Source organism: Diabrotica virgifera, chromosome 10, assembly GCF_917563875.1.
Source record: "Diabrotica virgifera virgifera chromosome 10, PGI_DIABVI_V3a".
NCBI classification, from domain to species: Eukaryota; Metazoa; Arthropoda; class Insecta; order Coleoptera; family Chrysomelidae; genus Diabrotica; species Diabrotica virgifera.
In genome coordinates this window covers 112,448,452-112,462,723 of record NC_065452.1, presented here as the reverse complement: position 1 = coordinate 112,462,723, position 14,272 = coordinate 112,448,452, and the positions used below count along the sequence as shown (strand labels likewise).

General features: G+C 33.0%; 1 protein-coding gene across 5 annotated transcripts in view; it reads right to left on the bottom strand.

The window, feature by feature from the left end:
• Positions 1 to 6,932: 6,932 nt before the first annotated feature.
• The window catches only part of LOC114336843 (ELAV-like protein 3), a 270,925-nt gene continuing 263,585 nt past the window's right edge, over positions 6,933 to 14,272 (bottom strand). For all 5 annotated transcript variants that reach the window (XM_028287227.2, XM_050663299.1, XM_050663300.1 and 2 more), the window contains one exon: positions 6,933 to 9,244. In XM_028287227.2, the coding sequence (XP_028143028.1) occupies positions 8,920 to 9,244 (325 nt within the window). In that variant the 3' untranslated portion in view covers positions 6,933 to 8,919. The remainder of the gene's footprint in view (positions 9,245 to 14,272) is intronic.

Here is a 14,272-nt window from a genome sequence, read left to right as displayed (position 1 = left end):
TTACCAAAATTGTTTTGTGACATTAATATAAAATACACGATTAGTATTAAGAACAAAGCACTAATATTTATAAATACCTAAGTAGTGATCTAAAATAAGGGTAATAGTGTTAATAAATCAAAAATTCCAAAGGAATGCTTTTGAAATCAGGTAATGTATATACTAGGTACATATACATACATACAGATGCACATATATAAATAGAAGCTAAGAATGGTAAATAAGTATTGACAGAGATATATCATTTGAATAATATCGTTGTTCTGTATATGGTATTAGTCTACAAGAGTTTCAATTTAGGCCAGAATAACCAATATAACATCACTTAACTAGCTAGTAGATTTGTGCTTAGATTGTACATTTATGACCCGTACGGCTTATACAATTGCGCGTTGCACGGCTTTGGCGGCCGCCGTTCTTTGAGATTTGTCAAAATTTCCACGCTTCGATCTATGCAGCTCCCTACCACCTTCATTGATTTCATTTCTATAGATACAGACTGCTTAGTTTTCCATTACATATACGCACTATAAATGGCAACACTGCTTCCCCGCCGCCCACCTAATATCGAGCCGATTCATTCAGTCAATCGTCATTCTACAGTGGCAATGCAACTCATTGTCATAAGCAATGTTGCCGATTTTAGTGCTCCCTTCATTAAGGTATATCTAATCACACACTAAACAGTCTGTATCTATGCAGAATCTTAAAGGTGTCGTTACACAGTTTACATGGAATCTATACACGACGACACACGGTAAATGCCGTTTATCCTAATCACTAACTTTAAAACACCTAACTGAAACTGAAAAAGCAATATTGATAGTTTTTCGTCTGTACATGTCCCTTTTAAACGTTAGGGAGGAATAGTTTAATATAGTGTCTATCTTACAATCATTTTGGCTGTCGCACTGAATTCCAACAACAGTATAATGACTTTTCCCACTATCTTGCAAATATCAAAAAGCAATTGTTGTCTTTTAGAAGGACAACTGATGCTAGTGAATGTTTTCACTAAGTAGCGATAGTTTATATTGGTAATCATTTGACCGATGAAGACGGCAAGAAGCTGCAAATTTTCCGCATGTTTTATGTTAATCTTGCATATACAACTTTTTCTCTTAATATTTTGGTACACTTGATCATATAAATATATATATACTCAAAAATGATATATTTTCATGTTATCTTCCTAACTCTTGATACTCACGTAAATATGGTTAAATTTGGTAGTTACCTTTTGAATTATTTTTTTGTAATCTTATCTCTAAAATTGTAATAGGTATTCACTCATTATTTGATCAAGTAACAGGTATTTACTTTGTTTCGACTTACTTATGTGTTTTACAACTCATTTTCTATTAATTCAGGTTGGTTTAATTTTGTAACTTCTAATTTATATGAAATTCTCTATGTTCTTAATAATAAAAATGGCCTTCCTGCCAGTGTAACCAGCGTGGGCTGATATATTTGAACACTACGCTGTCTGAACGAGACAATTCCAGGGCAAAGCTTAAAGCTTCTGTTAGTATCCTCGTTTTACACGAGGAACTCTTTTTTAGAGCTCTGTTGACTTGAGTTGTCCACTGTTGTGCTCATATTTCGTTAAAATAATCTGATGTTGCGACATGAACCAACTAAACTCAACACCTGCGATTAGTAGCAGCAGCAATGAACAACTAAAACATGAGAAAACCAAACAAACATCTCATTCTCGATCATGATACAAATTTGATAAGATTTTCTGAAGTTACGTACCTCTTTAAAGAACAATGGACCGATTTTGTTTCCTGGAAAAAAGAAATTCCAAACATTTACAACCTATTACCGTCACATTAGAATTAAGGCACATTTGGTCAACTGTTTACAACAGATTTTTGGGGGCTGGGGGAATAGCTGGTGAAATTTTATAGTTTCTATAGTTTTTCTGTTCAGAATAAAAGGCGGGACACACAAAACCGCACCTGGTCCTCACCAAGCAGACAACGACACGGATACATGTTGGTGACGGTGGTAGAAAAACAAACACACTTGCCAGTCACCGTTCCCAGCGACGGCCGTAGTCTTCTCAACGTGGTGTGTTTCTGTCTCTATCATGTTTTCAAAATTTCGGAAAAGTGATTTAGCATTGATTGCCTTAGTTCTAGAGAAAGAAAATGAAGAAGAAACTTTAAGGGGACGAAGAAAGAGGATTTGGGTGGACCGTGCATGGAAATCAAGACCCATTAAGGGAGAATGTAATACCATGTTTCTGTTAAATCAGAGGATTCCAAATATTCTTCTTATACACAGTATATTTTAACGCACAACTTTATTAATATGAAAGATATTTATTACATATTAAACTAAACAAAGCTTAATACATTGACAACCATTTAACCATTATTACATTAAAACATCAGTAGCGGTTTTAATTAAATTGTTACCTTGTTCAAACTGAATGACATCCTCACCGATACCTTTTGACTTGACTTCAGAATTATAAGCAACAGAAATAGAAGTAGTTGTACTGGAATTCAAATTATGGAAAACAGTCTCATCACAGGCCATATGGGAAGTAGCACCACTGTCAATTATCCAAGATGAAGGGGAAACTGATGTCATCATTGCTGTAGTTAAAATAGTAGTATTTTTTACACTTTTGTTTGAACTGTCTTTATTTTCTTCCTTCTTCTTTTGGTAAAAATTTGAAGTAGAACCTTGACACAATTTTGGGCAATCAGATTTTTTATGATCAGTGTCACCACACTTATAACATGCAAATTTCTTGGTTACTTTATACTTATTATACTTCTTAAAAGTTTTGTTTTGCGATAAAAGAGCTGTCGTTTGTGGTAATTCTTCCTTAACTCTTCGTCTCTCACTTTCACCAAGTAACGCATTTTTCACATCTTCAGATGTTGATTTGTCACTTAATTGCTGATTTAGCGCAGCAATAAAACTTTCGAACTCCTCAGACACTCCATTCTTCAGAACAAAAAATATCCATTTATCTTCTATGGCCTCACCTATGTCTGCCAACTTTTGTACTGTTACTAAAATATTGTTTAAATATTCTTCCATTGAGGAACATGAATTTTGGCGCATATTGAAGAATTTTCGTGTGAGTTCATATTTCGTCGCCATTACCTTCAAAGGCTTTTTAAGATTATCCCATGCTTCTTTACTACATTTAGCATTGTCCACATGAACATAACAATTTGGTTGGATGCAAAGACATATTTTTGCTAATGCTCTTTGATCTCTTGCTTTGTCAATATCTGATACAATTGGTAACATTCAACATACCCATAAATATCATTCAACATACCCATAAAAAGAAACTAAGTTACCATTGTTGTGGAATTATTTGGAGTTGTCATATTGATTAACAAAAACAAGTTAATAAAAAATATCTGTTTGCTTGTAGGAACTGGATGACAAAAATTAGTTTGATCACTTTACAACCACGCTCTGCTACCATGTTAAATCAGAGGATTCCAAATAGTCTTCTTATATACAGTATATTTTAATGCACAACTTTATTAAGCTTTGTTTAATTTAATGTATAATAAATATCTTTCATACTAATAAAGTTGTGCGTTAAAATAGACTGTGTATAAGAAGAATATTTGGAATCCTCTGATTTAACAGTTTCCCCGTCACATAGATAATGAATCAAGTTCTACGGATATTTTCAATGACACACAATATGTTCCATTTCCTTCTTAACAAGTTGCAAAACGCTAAAGAAGAACGACACTTTCTGGAGGATATGTATTCCACCAAGAGCACGTCTGGCTGTGTGCTTAAGGTTAGTGCCCACAATTTTTCATTACATTCACATTTTCAAAATGAGATTATCACTTTTACGTAGGTATCTCATTCAGAAGCTCTATCACCTAGGTACTGAGTACTGATAAACTCATAATCTTAAAAAAATTTATTTAGTGTACCTATGTACACTACATTTATTTTTGATTTCTTGTATTACAATAAGAAATCAAAATTTAATTCGATCTGACTTCCGCAGGCTTAATGATCTTAGACTTAGCATCACTCTGATCGTACAGAAAAGGAAATTTCCGCACTTCTTCGATAAGTTTTTCACCCTTCATGTTGCACGGTGCCGCACCGTCACCGTCAAAAAGTAAACTAAACTAAACTCGGACTCACCGCGTTCACCAAACACGGCTACGGTGCTGACGCGGTGCGATTATGTGTGTCCCGTCTTTAATTTACTAATAAAATTTTTTCCCGTAGAATATGAACTAAAGTGACTGTTTAGAACTATTTATATAGGTTTAGTCAATTATTAAAAAGTTGTATTTGCAAGATAAATAAATGCCGTAAATGGAATGATAATATATTGGATTTCCTCCGAGAAGGAGCTTTAATTGAAACTTGTGATGAAAATCACAAGCAGGGACAAATCTGTGTATATGCTCTCTTTTCTCGATATGTCCATTTTAGCTACACTCGGGTACGCAGATCTCACTTTCTTCATAAATCTAACTTACATAGATCATTTTACCTTCAAATTAATTTAAGATCACAGCATTTTCTTACAGTGAATCACACGCGGAGATACCTACTGCTTGATTTTGATAACATTTAAAAGATAACACAATAGAATTAAACAGTACAGATCAATATCTTCTTGGATTAAGTCGTAATATGTTCTAAAAATTCGAATTATGATACACTCATCTCTTAGTCATTCTGAAGTTAACAGTTCTCATTTACACTGTTTTCTTAAAAAAAACTGTTAAAGATACAAAAACCATCTTTCTGATATAACTAAATAGTCAACAAGATTGGGCTCCATTACAAAGATGTTTAGGTGTTTTTATCATCTACAGACATGAACTTGGGCATATAAAATCAATTCACAATATTTCTTGCGTAAATAATATACGAAAAGGAATATTCACACCTGTCTAACCTGACATTCTGTGATGTTTCGCTATTTTTTGCTCTTCAGACACACCTTGCTTGAGAGACGAGGTACAGAGAATATCTTTTCGTTATCGGTGGTTAATACACAACCATGTGCATTCACTGACTAGTGCAATCTTTCTATTTGTATCAACTTTCCTTCAGAACGTAGTTCCGTAATTTGTTTGATTGTTTCAAACGGAATTTCCACTGTAATTTACGAGAAGTATATGTTGTTAGAATTAAGTCAGAGTGACATATTGATATTACTTACACAGTTCTTAGCACTTTCATATTTTTGTTTAAAGTTGAGGAAATTATCTTTCGACATTTTTGTCTTCACTATTTTCTATTCTCTCAGTTCTCATGTTTTTTATGTGCTACGACAATACAAAAGGATTATAGCTTAATCCTGTAGTAAAATATTTTTTTGTTCTAATGGGCTCTTGTGTCCAAAACGACAGTACACATGCACTTTATATTCTGTGAAACCATTATAAATATATTAGTTTCATAATAACTTTTAAAATTGCACACACAAAATTTCTTAATCTAACTTTGTTTATGAAAATAATACACTGAAAAACAGGTTATTGCTTAATGGAAAACTTAATACAAATAAATTTTATTCTTCTAGACGTGTAAGCCATTCACATTTAAATCGAAATACACAAAGGCTTCACACAAAGAAAATTTGTAACCAGTTTCGAGTGTAGTGTTTAAGTCTGTTTATTTGTATCGTTTAAATACTTCAGAAAATTGATTTTTGTTAAAAATCTTTGATCTTTGTAACGAGTATGGGCTTGCTGTATACATCTAAGTGACTTCCTTTCCATACTATAATTTAAAATGGGTTATTTACAGTTTGATTTTGATAGATCTCCGAATTACGTTAAGCCATGTTATCATACACGCATGATTCCTAAATTTATACGCACTTAATGTTTTTTAATTAAATTGTTATTTTTACATGTGGTACGGATGTGTATATTACAATGGAGGGGTACATTTCTAAAATTTTTTAATGTTGTTTAATTCTATTGTATTTTGGTTGGCGGGTGAACAAGTCAAAATTGAAGGCGAAAGTGCTGATACTAATGTCATAATCACATTAAAATGTAGAAAAGCACCGCCACTTTAAAGCTATCAAGATTTCAACTATAAAATTGTATTTATTTTTCCTATTACGATTTGTAACTTCTATATACAGTTCACAATCTGCACTATGTGGCGGGTGTGCGTTAGGTACGCTTATTATTTATAGGTACTCAATTAGACCATATCCTAGAAAAAGAAACTGCACCCCAAAATGTTGACTGAACAAATATGATGGCAACAGTATTGTTTTTTTCCCACACTCATGTAAAATGGTTTGTGGGATATACTTTCCAAATAATTGATGATTATTCACATGTTGTTTCTGGAATCTGGAACCCTTTACATTGTCGGGGTACCTTTTCGTTTGCAATATCTGATATAAAATTTCAGAATTTAGGATTTTTTGTTAAACTTTGCAGTTTTGGAATTTTGTCGACATCAGATTTCAAGCTAGGATAGGGACTAGATAATATCGTCAGACATTGACAGTTTTCATTACAGCCAGTCTGGCTTATATTTCTAGAATTTCTATCAATATACTCATATTAATCTCAATCGTCAAGGTATGAGTATTATAAAAAAAAATAAAGTAAATATGGGAAGTGGTTGGTTAGTTTGGTGGGAAGGTATTGGGCGCGCTTGCAGCAATAAACCACAGCCTTAAATATACACAAGATGTCCCCAATTCCTTCATGCAATACTTCCGAGTGGCGAATATTTATATTTACTTTCACTACAGAAAATTAAAGTTTTTCTTTAGCAAAAAGTTTTTTTGTTAATACGTAGAATTTGAGAAATCTTGTATATCGGCAAGCACGCCATTTGTGCAAATCTTTAGATTAACATTCGCAAATACTGCAAGACACAACAGAGAGTAAAGGAAAAAAGAAAAGTGTAAATAAAAGTAAAATCATAAATAAATTTTAATTTGTATTCACAAAAAAATAAACATTAAATTAAAATAAATAAGTCGATATATTAATAAATCAAACTAATAAATTAGGTAACAACTAAAAATAATTGGGTAGGAGCTGTTAGACTCGGTGCGTGAAAGAAAATTAATGAGATTCCAATTAATTAAAAAATAAAAATGAAATTAAATAATTGAGTGAGAAACAAATTAGATAAGGAGTTGTGGTCTTACTAGTATTGCCATCGAGCATTGAAGGCGTTTCGAGCAAAACCACTCAACTATAAGAAAAGCCAATTTTGGAAAACTGGAAACTAAACACAACACACAAATGAGGATAAGGAGAGTCTTGAGTGGCAAGGGCGGTCACCATTTTTAAATCGTTAGTCACGATCAGTCAGTTCCACAAGCATCTACCTAGTAAAGTACACTATCACAAGGCGAGATGGCGTCCTTATCACCCCCAACTCTCTTTTAATACAAATACAGGTACGCAACGGCACAAAACGTATTTACCAACACTTAATTTTTGCTGTTGTGCCGTTGCGAGCGACTAGCTTGGATAAATCATTACACAAAAATACTACATACAAATACATAAATTATCTACTTAAAGACATTGAACTTATTATAAAATAATAAATAGTACTTTGTAAATACCAATAGACCTATGAATCTTTGGTTCATATTTCTATTCGAATAAACGCTCCTTTACCTTTCATTCTATCATCATTATCCTTCTCCAGTTCAAATACTTTTCCACTTTTCTTTAACCTAAACCACCCTCCTATCCCAGTTTAGGGCACCGGAGATTTCTACTTTAACAATTATAATCATTATTCGAAACATCAAATAGTCTTTCAAATTTCATTTCAACGGTTTAACAAGGCTTCCTTTAATTCTATTCAATCATAGCACACCAACAAGCTATTATAATACGAAATTAATTAAAATAAATAAAAAATAATGTATAAATAATAATTCTCTAAATATAAAATAAAATATAATTTCTATGTCATTAATAAATAAAATAAACTTGCTATTGTTACAGTCCTATGAATGAACAGTAGATTTAGGCTACTGGTTCATTTGCCACGTGGCATTTCCAGGTTGCTACCAAGCAACTGGCATATACCTAAGTATACTGTATATACAAATAATTTGGAGATGATTTAATCATATTTCTGTACATACGTGTTTGCTAAAACGTTGTTTAATAAATCTTTGTTAATAGCAAATAATAAATTTCCTCTAAATTAATTGTATATAAATAGTGAGATGGCTGCTTAAATATTTTGTATTATACGTTAACTATGTATATAAAGATATCAGTCACAGTCGATATATCGAATTTTCTAAGGTATCTTCTTTGGATTAAATTGCTTTATAGTGAAGTAAAATTGTTACATGTATAAATAGGCGACTAGTCTATTTAATGTAAACTGTGGCGCCATTATATCACACGTGATTCATAGAGAAAATTGTTACATGAATCTTTATTGTTGAATTTTCCAACACTCACTAGACTTAACCTACGTTAACAGTAAAGTGTGCTATAAGTGAAAAGACTGGAAGGAAGATATTCATCTAAGTAAAACATCTATTAACAATACGTTAACATGAAACATTAGGGTCGTCCCTAAAAGTTGAAAAATATTTAAAACGGGTGATCAGGCAACAAATGTTAAAACAAAAAGTAAATTGCGATGGCACTATATCAATGACTAATACAAAACATCAGACTATATAAATGTTTGCTATAGGAAACGCGCATGCCTTTCTGACTAGCTTCGTATTTTAAGTACTATAATATTTAAATTAGAGGGAGGTGCGCTTCTGGCTGGCAGGGGCACCCCCGAGTCCGTTGCACCCTATTCACACCCCGTGGTTGCCAATTGCCTAAAATAGAGCGGCTCAATCACCGCAAATAAATAAATAAATTAAGGAGAGGCAGAGTGCAGCGAACGCGCTGGTGTCAAGGGTTTCTCCTGGCTCTAGGTGGTTTTACTCTTGTTTGTCTTAAAACTGACTTGCAATACGCGATTGCCTAATGTGTACCCATTTAGGGATTGAATGGCGACGACCGCCTCGTCGTAGTTGGTCATTGTGACGAATCCAAAACCTTTACATTTGTTTGTTTGGAGATCCCTGATCACTTTGACACTCTGTACTGCGCCGAATGGCCCAAACAATTGCCAGAGAACGTTTTCTTCCGTCTCAGGTGCTAGATTATAAACAAAGATGCACCAACCAGAGCCATTCATTGCGTTTCCAGGCAACATCGAATTTGCCAACAGGTCTCCAGCCAGCGGAGAGTACCTAAAAATAAATAAATCGTCCTATTAGAGGTAAAATTCACTAACTACACTTTTGAGAAAGTGGAGAAAAATCGATTTAAAGGTACAAATTGTTTTCTAAATTCACCTTACTTGAATAATGGATTGTTTTAATGCAACTTTAAAGAATAAATAAAAACAAATATTTGAAGCCATATTTCGTCACAGGAACTATGATACAATCAATATTAGATCAATTATTGTACTTGATGAGTTTTTCCATGAACACAATTATTGGATATTGATATCCTATTAGAGGTAAAACTCACTAACTACACTTTGTACTTGATGATTTTTTCCTTGAACACAATTATTGGATATTGAGAAGTTAATGAATTTCTCTATAAAATTTCGCTGACTTACAACAAACGAACTATCAAAAATAAGTCTATTATTTACAAAATGAACAATAAGTTTCGTTCTTCGAAAATAAATGAAATTCTTTCGGCATTTATGACAACCACAAAAGTCGCCTGCTTAATTGCAAAATAAATTATGTTACCCTTTATGTAAGCCATCACGGTTACAAAGAAATTTAATCTCATATATCTTGTAATCAATCGCCGAACAGATAATGCACACAAATATAATGTACAGCTTGTACAGTTTCAACAATACACACAAGTCGCCTGCTTATTCGCAAAAATAGATTATGTTATCTAATGTATTGTTTGAAATATCAGTAAGTACCGATTCGGCATTCCAGATTGTACGCAAAAATTCACTAAGTGCAATAATAAGTTTTCATGAGTAGGGATGGGAAAAACCTACCGGTTTAAACCTAAAACCGGTTTTTTTACTTCGCAATAACCGGTTTTACCGGTTGTTTTTTGTCCCGGTTATAACCGGTTTTTTCTTTTTAAAGTAAAAACCGATTATTAGGTTTTTACGGTGATTAGGATTAGGTTAGGTATTATTTTGGATCCCAATCATAATTATTATTCTCAAGTAATTATTCCAAACAAAACCATAATTCAAATTTTATTTTATTTTATAAAATACAGAAGCAAACTGAAAGTGCAATCTCACATCAGCCAGAAACAATTATTAAGTTTTATTATATTTGTAATCATAATATTTACATAAGAAGTGATCTGGTTGAATTAGACGCAAACATCATCTATTTTTCACACTTAACTCTTGACATTGAAAGTGGGTGAATGACTTTCCTGATTACCAAAAATAATGCTCTGACTATGAATATCGAATTACTGATTACGAATACGAATCTCCAAGAATTTCGCTACGTTTTCAAAACGATACACTCATACAGGAAGTACTAAATGAGTTAAAATGTACCTATTCTACAAATATACAAACGTGTTAAAAGTAATACATGTTCTTTCAATAGTATGTACTAATTTTGATCATATTGATATCGAGTCGAATTGAGTATCGCAAACTAAAGTGTATTGTAAATGTAACTTTGTAACCTATTGGATTAAAAAAACCAAAAACCGGTTTTTCCAAAAACCGGTTTTTTTTGGCCGGTTATAACCGCTAGGTTAAACCGAAAGCAAAAAAAACCGGTATAACCGAAAACCGGTGTTTTGTCAAAAACCGCCATCCCTATTCATGAGTTTTACCCTGAAACCGAAATTCACAATATTGCACTCCATATTGGAAGGAAAAATTCACTAAATGCAATATTACGTTTTAATGAGTTTTGCCCTGAAACCGAAATTCACAATAATGCACTTAGTGACTTGTACCATAAATTATCTCAGCAATTAGAAGGGTTAGAGCCCTAGGTGACTTCTCCAGAGCTGGGCAGTAGCGTATTGAGTTCAAATTGATCAAAATGCCAAAATCTTAAAAAAGTGCACTTAGTGAGTTTTACCTCTAATAGGACGAAATTGTGTAGATATATTTTGAGAATTTAATATCTCAATACATTTAGTGAGATTGGTGAAAGCAACCCTCTCAACAGTCGAGTGTAAGTTTAGAGTGCAGAATGGAATATCAAGAACTTTCCAGACACAAACAGGACTTCCACAGGGAGATAGCCTATCATAGCAAGATCATCAACAGCAAGCCTATCACAGATGACATCGATAGCATAGCAAGAATAAAGTCGGACCTGGTTCAATAATTCACGACATTGGAAGCGGCAGCAAAAAGAATGGGGCTACAAGTTAATATTAATAAAACTAAGTATATGAAAGTCTCAAGTAATAATCAAGTAGCAGAACCCGAAGATCTAACAGTTGAAACATATACTTTCGAAGGAATAAGAGAGTTCGTATATCTAGGCTCACAAATCAACCAAAGTAATACAGTAACTGCAGAAATTAACAGGTATACAGTGGTAGTCAAAAGTCCGTACCCCCCCTCGTATCTTTTGAACGGTTATACCTATAATATTGAAATTTGGAGGGAGGAAATAAACGGACGTAAGCTTCTTAACTAGTCATGATAGGTGACGTAATAGTGACAGATGACGTTACAGAGCCACTGTGACCGATAATTTTAAATGGGACCTTATGGCAAGTGATACCTCGTTTGAAAGGTATTCAAAATACCTATTCAGTCATACTAATTTTTTTGGGTTTTAGTTGATTTTTATTTTGGTGAATAAATTAAATAAACATGTATATTGTAGTTTCGTATTTAATTAATATAAATTCAGATGTCCGCCTATGGTTTTTTTGTCAAAAAAGTTGAGGTTTTTCAATTCTCTAGTAGTTTTTACGTCAACGTCAACCTTTTTGACAAGTAATCATATGCGGAATTTTGAATTTTTATGAATTAAATGCGAAACTACAATTTTATATTTATTTCATTTATTCATCAAAATTAGCTTAAACTCAAACAAAATTAGTATGACTGAATAGATATTTTCAATACCTTTCAAACGAGGTATCACTTGCCATAAGGTCCCATTTAAAATTACACAGGTTTACAAAAAAAAAAAAATAAACTGTGGACTATTTGACGAAACCATATGACAAGGGGGCTTTTGGGGTCGCTGATTACGAATCCGGGATCCGCTACCTTCTCTCACGTCTAGCTCAAGGTCATTTCAAGGTCAAATCAAGATAAATCGACACAATCGCTTTGAACAAGTATATTAGGGGGTTTTTGGGGTCGCTGATCACAAACTTGTCATATGGTTTCGTCGAATAGTCCACAATTTATTTTTTTTTTGTAAACCTGTGTTATCTGTCACAGTGGCGCTGTAAAGTCATCTGTCGGAATTACGTCACCTGTTATGACTAGTTAAGAAGCTTACGTCCGTTTATTTCCTCCCTCCAAACTTCACTATTATAGGTATAACCGTTCAAAAGATACGAGGGAGGGTACGGACTTTTGACTAGCACTGTATATCTAGCAAATAGAGCGTACTATGGATTAAAGAAACTTTTAACACCAAATATAGTCACAAAAAGAACAAAAATAGTGATGCGATGAAGAACGGTTAGGCTGTTTTGAACGTAAAATCCTCAGACATATCTATAAAGACGTGGACGAAATCGGATTATGGCGTAGATGCTATAATTTTGAGCTTTACCACCTTTATAGTGAGCCTAGTATTGGTAGATCTATCAAAATACACAGGCTGCGGTGGCTAGGTCACTTATAGAGAATGAATGAGGCGGAGCCGTCGAAACACATTTATAGCCAGAGACCGGATGGACTGAGGAGAAGAGGCAGCCCCAGAGCACGATTTAAAGACCAGGTGGAAGACGACTTGTGAGTGTTAGAGCCGTTCTACATGACCGAGATTTACTTCGAAAATTATTTCAAGAATAATAACGAAAATTTCTGTAGTAAATTTATACAATTTTTCCATTGTTCCTTGTTTTACACCTACAGTTAGATCTTAACATAATTGTTGTGAAACGCATGCGTAGTGTGTAATGTGACTGACATTAAATAGAATTGTGTTATAAATAAAAGGCCACTGATGAAAAAAAACTAAGTCAGAGGTAACATAAGAAAAGAAGAAATGTGAAATAACATTTTAAGGTTATAAGTTACAACTTTCATTTGTTTATTTTTTTAGTAATATATTTGGATAGAGAAGTAAATTCTTGTGCAAAAATAAATAATTTGAACAAAGCAAAGATACTTCACTGAATAAACAAATCAGCACGTGTTGTAATTATAAAGTTTATGTTATCGTAAACACCACCTCGTTATTTAACGTTCTGCGCAGAAACTCGCGCAGTTTACTCTGAAAACTTTCTAGAATATAGAACAGGTTCTAAATTTTTATATTGAAAATTATCATGGTAAATGTTAGAGTAAATCTTGTGTTTTACATCTAATATTTTTATTAGATGATTTTTCATGGTAGTTATCAGCGTCAGTTTCGAAGTAAATCTCGGCCATGTAAAACGGCTCTTATAAAAATTTAGAACCTGTTCTATATTCTAGAATGTTTTCAGAGCAAACTGCGCGAGTTTCTGCGCAGAACGTTAAATAACGCGGTGGTGTTTACGATAACATAACCTTGATAATTACAACACGTGCTGATTTGTTTATTCAATGAAGTATCTTTAATTTATTCAAATTAATTATTTTTGCACAAGAATTTACTTCTCTCTCTCCAAATATACCTATTACTAAAAAATAAACAAATGAAAGTTGTAACTTATAAGCTTAAGATGTCATTTCACATTTCTTCTTTTCTTATGTTACCTCTAACTTAGTTTTCTTTCATCAGTGGCCTTTTATTTATAACAAAATTCTATTTAATGTCAGTCATATTACACACTACGCATGTGTTTCACAACAATTATGTTAAGATTTAACTGTAGGTGTAAAACAAGGAACAATGGAAAGATTGTATAATTTTACTACATAAATTTTCGTTATAATTCTTGAAATAATTTTCGAAGTAAATCTCGGTCATGTAAAACGGCTCTTAGGGAGTACGAAATTGGAAAACCAATCAAAGAGATGTCAATCCGAAAAAACCAAAATATACACAATAAACAGGCACATTTTAGAACAGGTCAATAAATTTAAGTACCTGGGATGGTGCATCGATAGCAGCCTATATCCC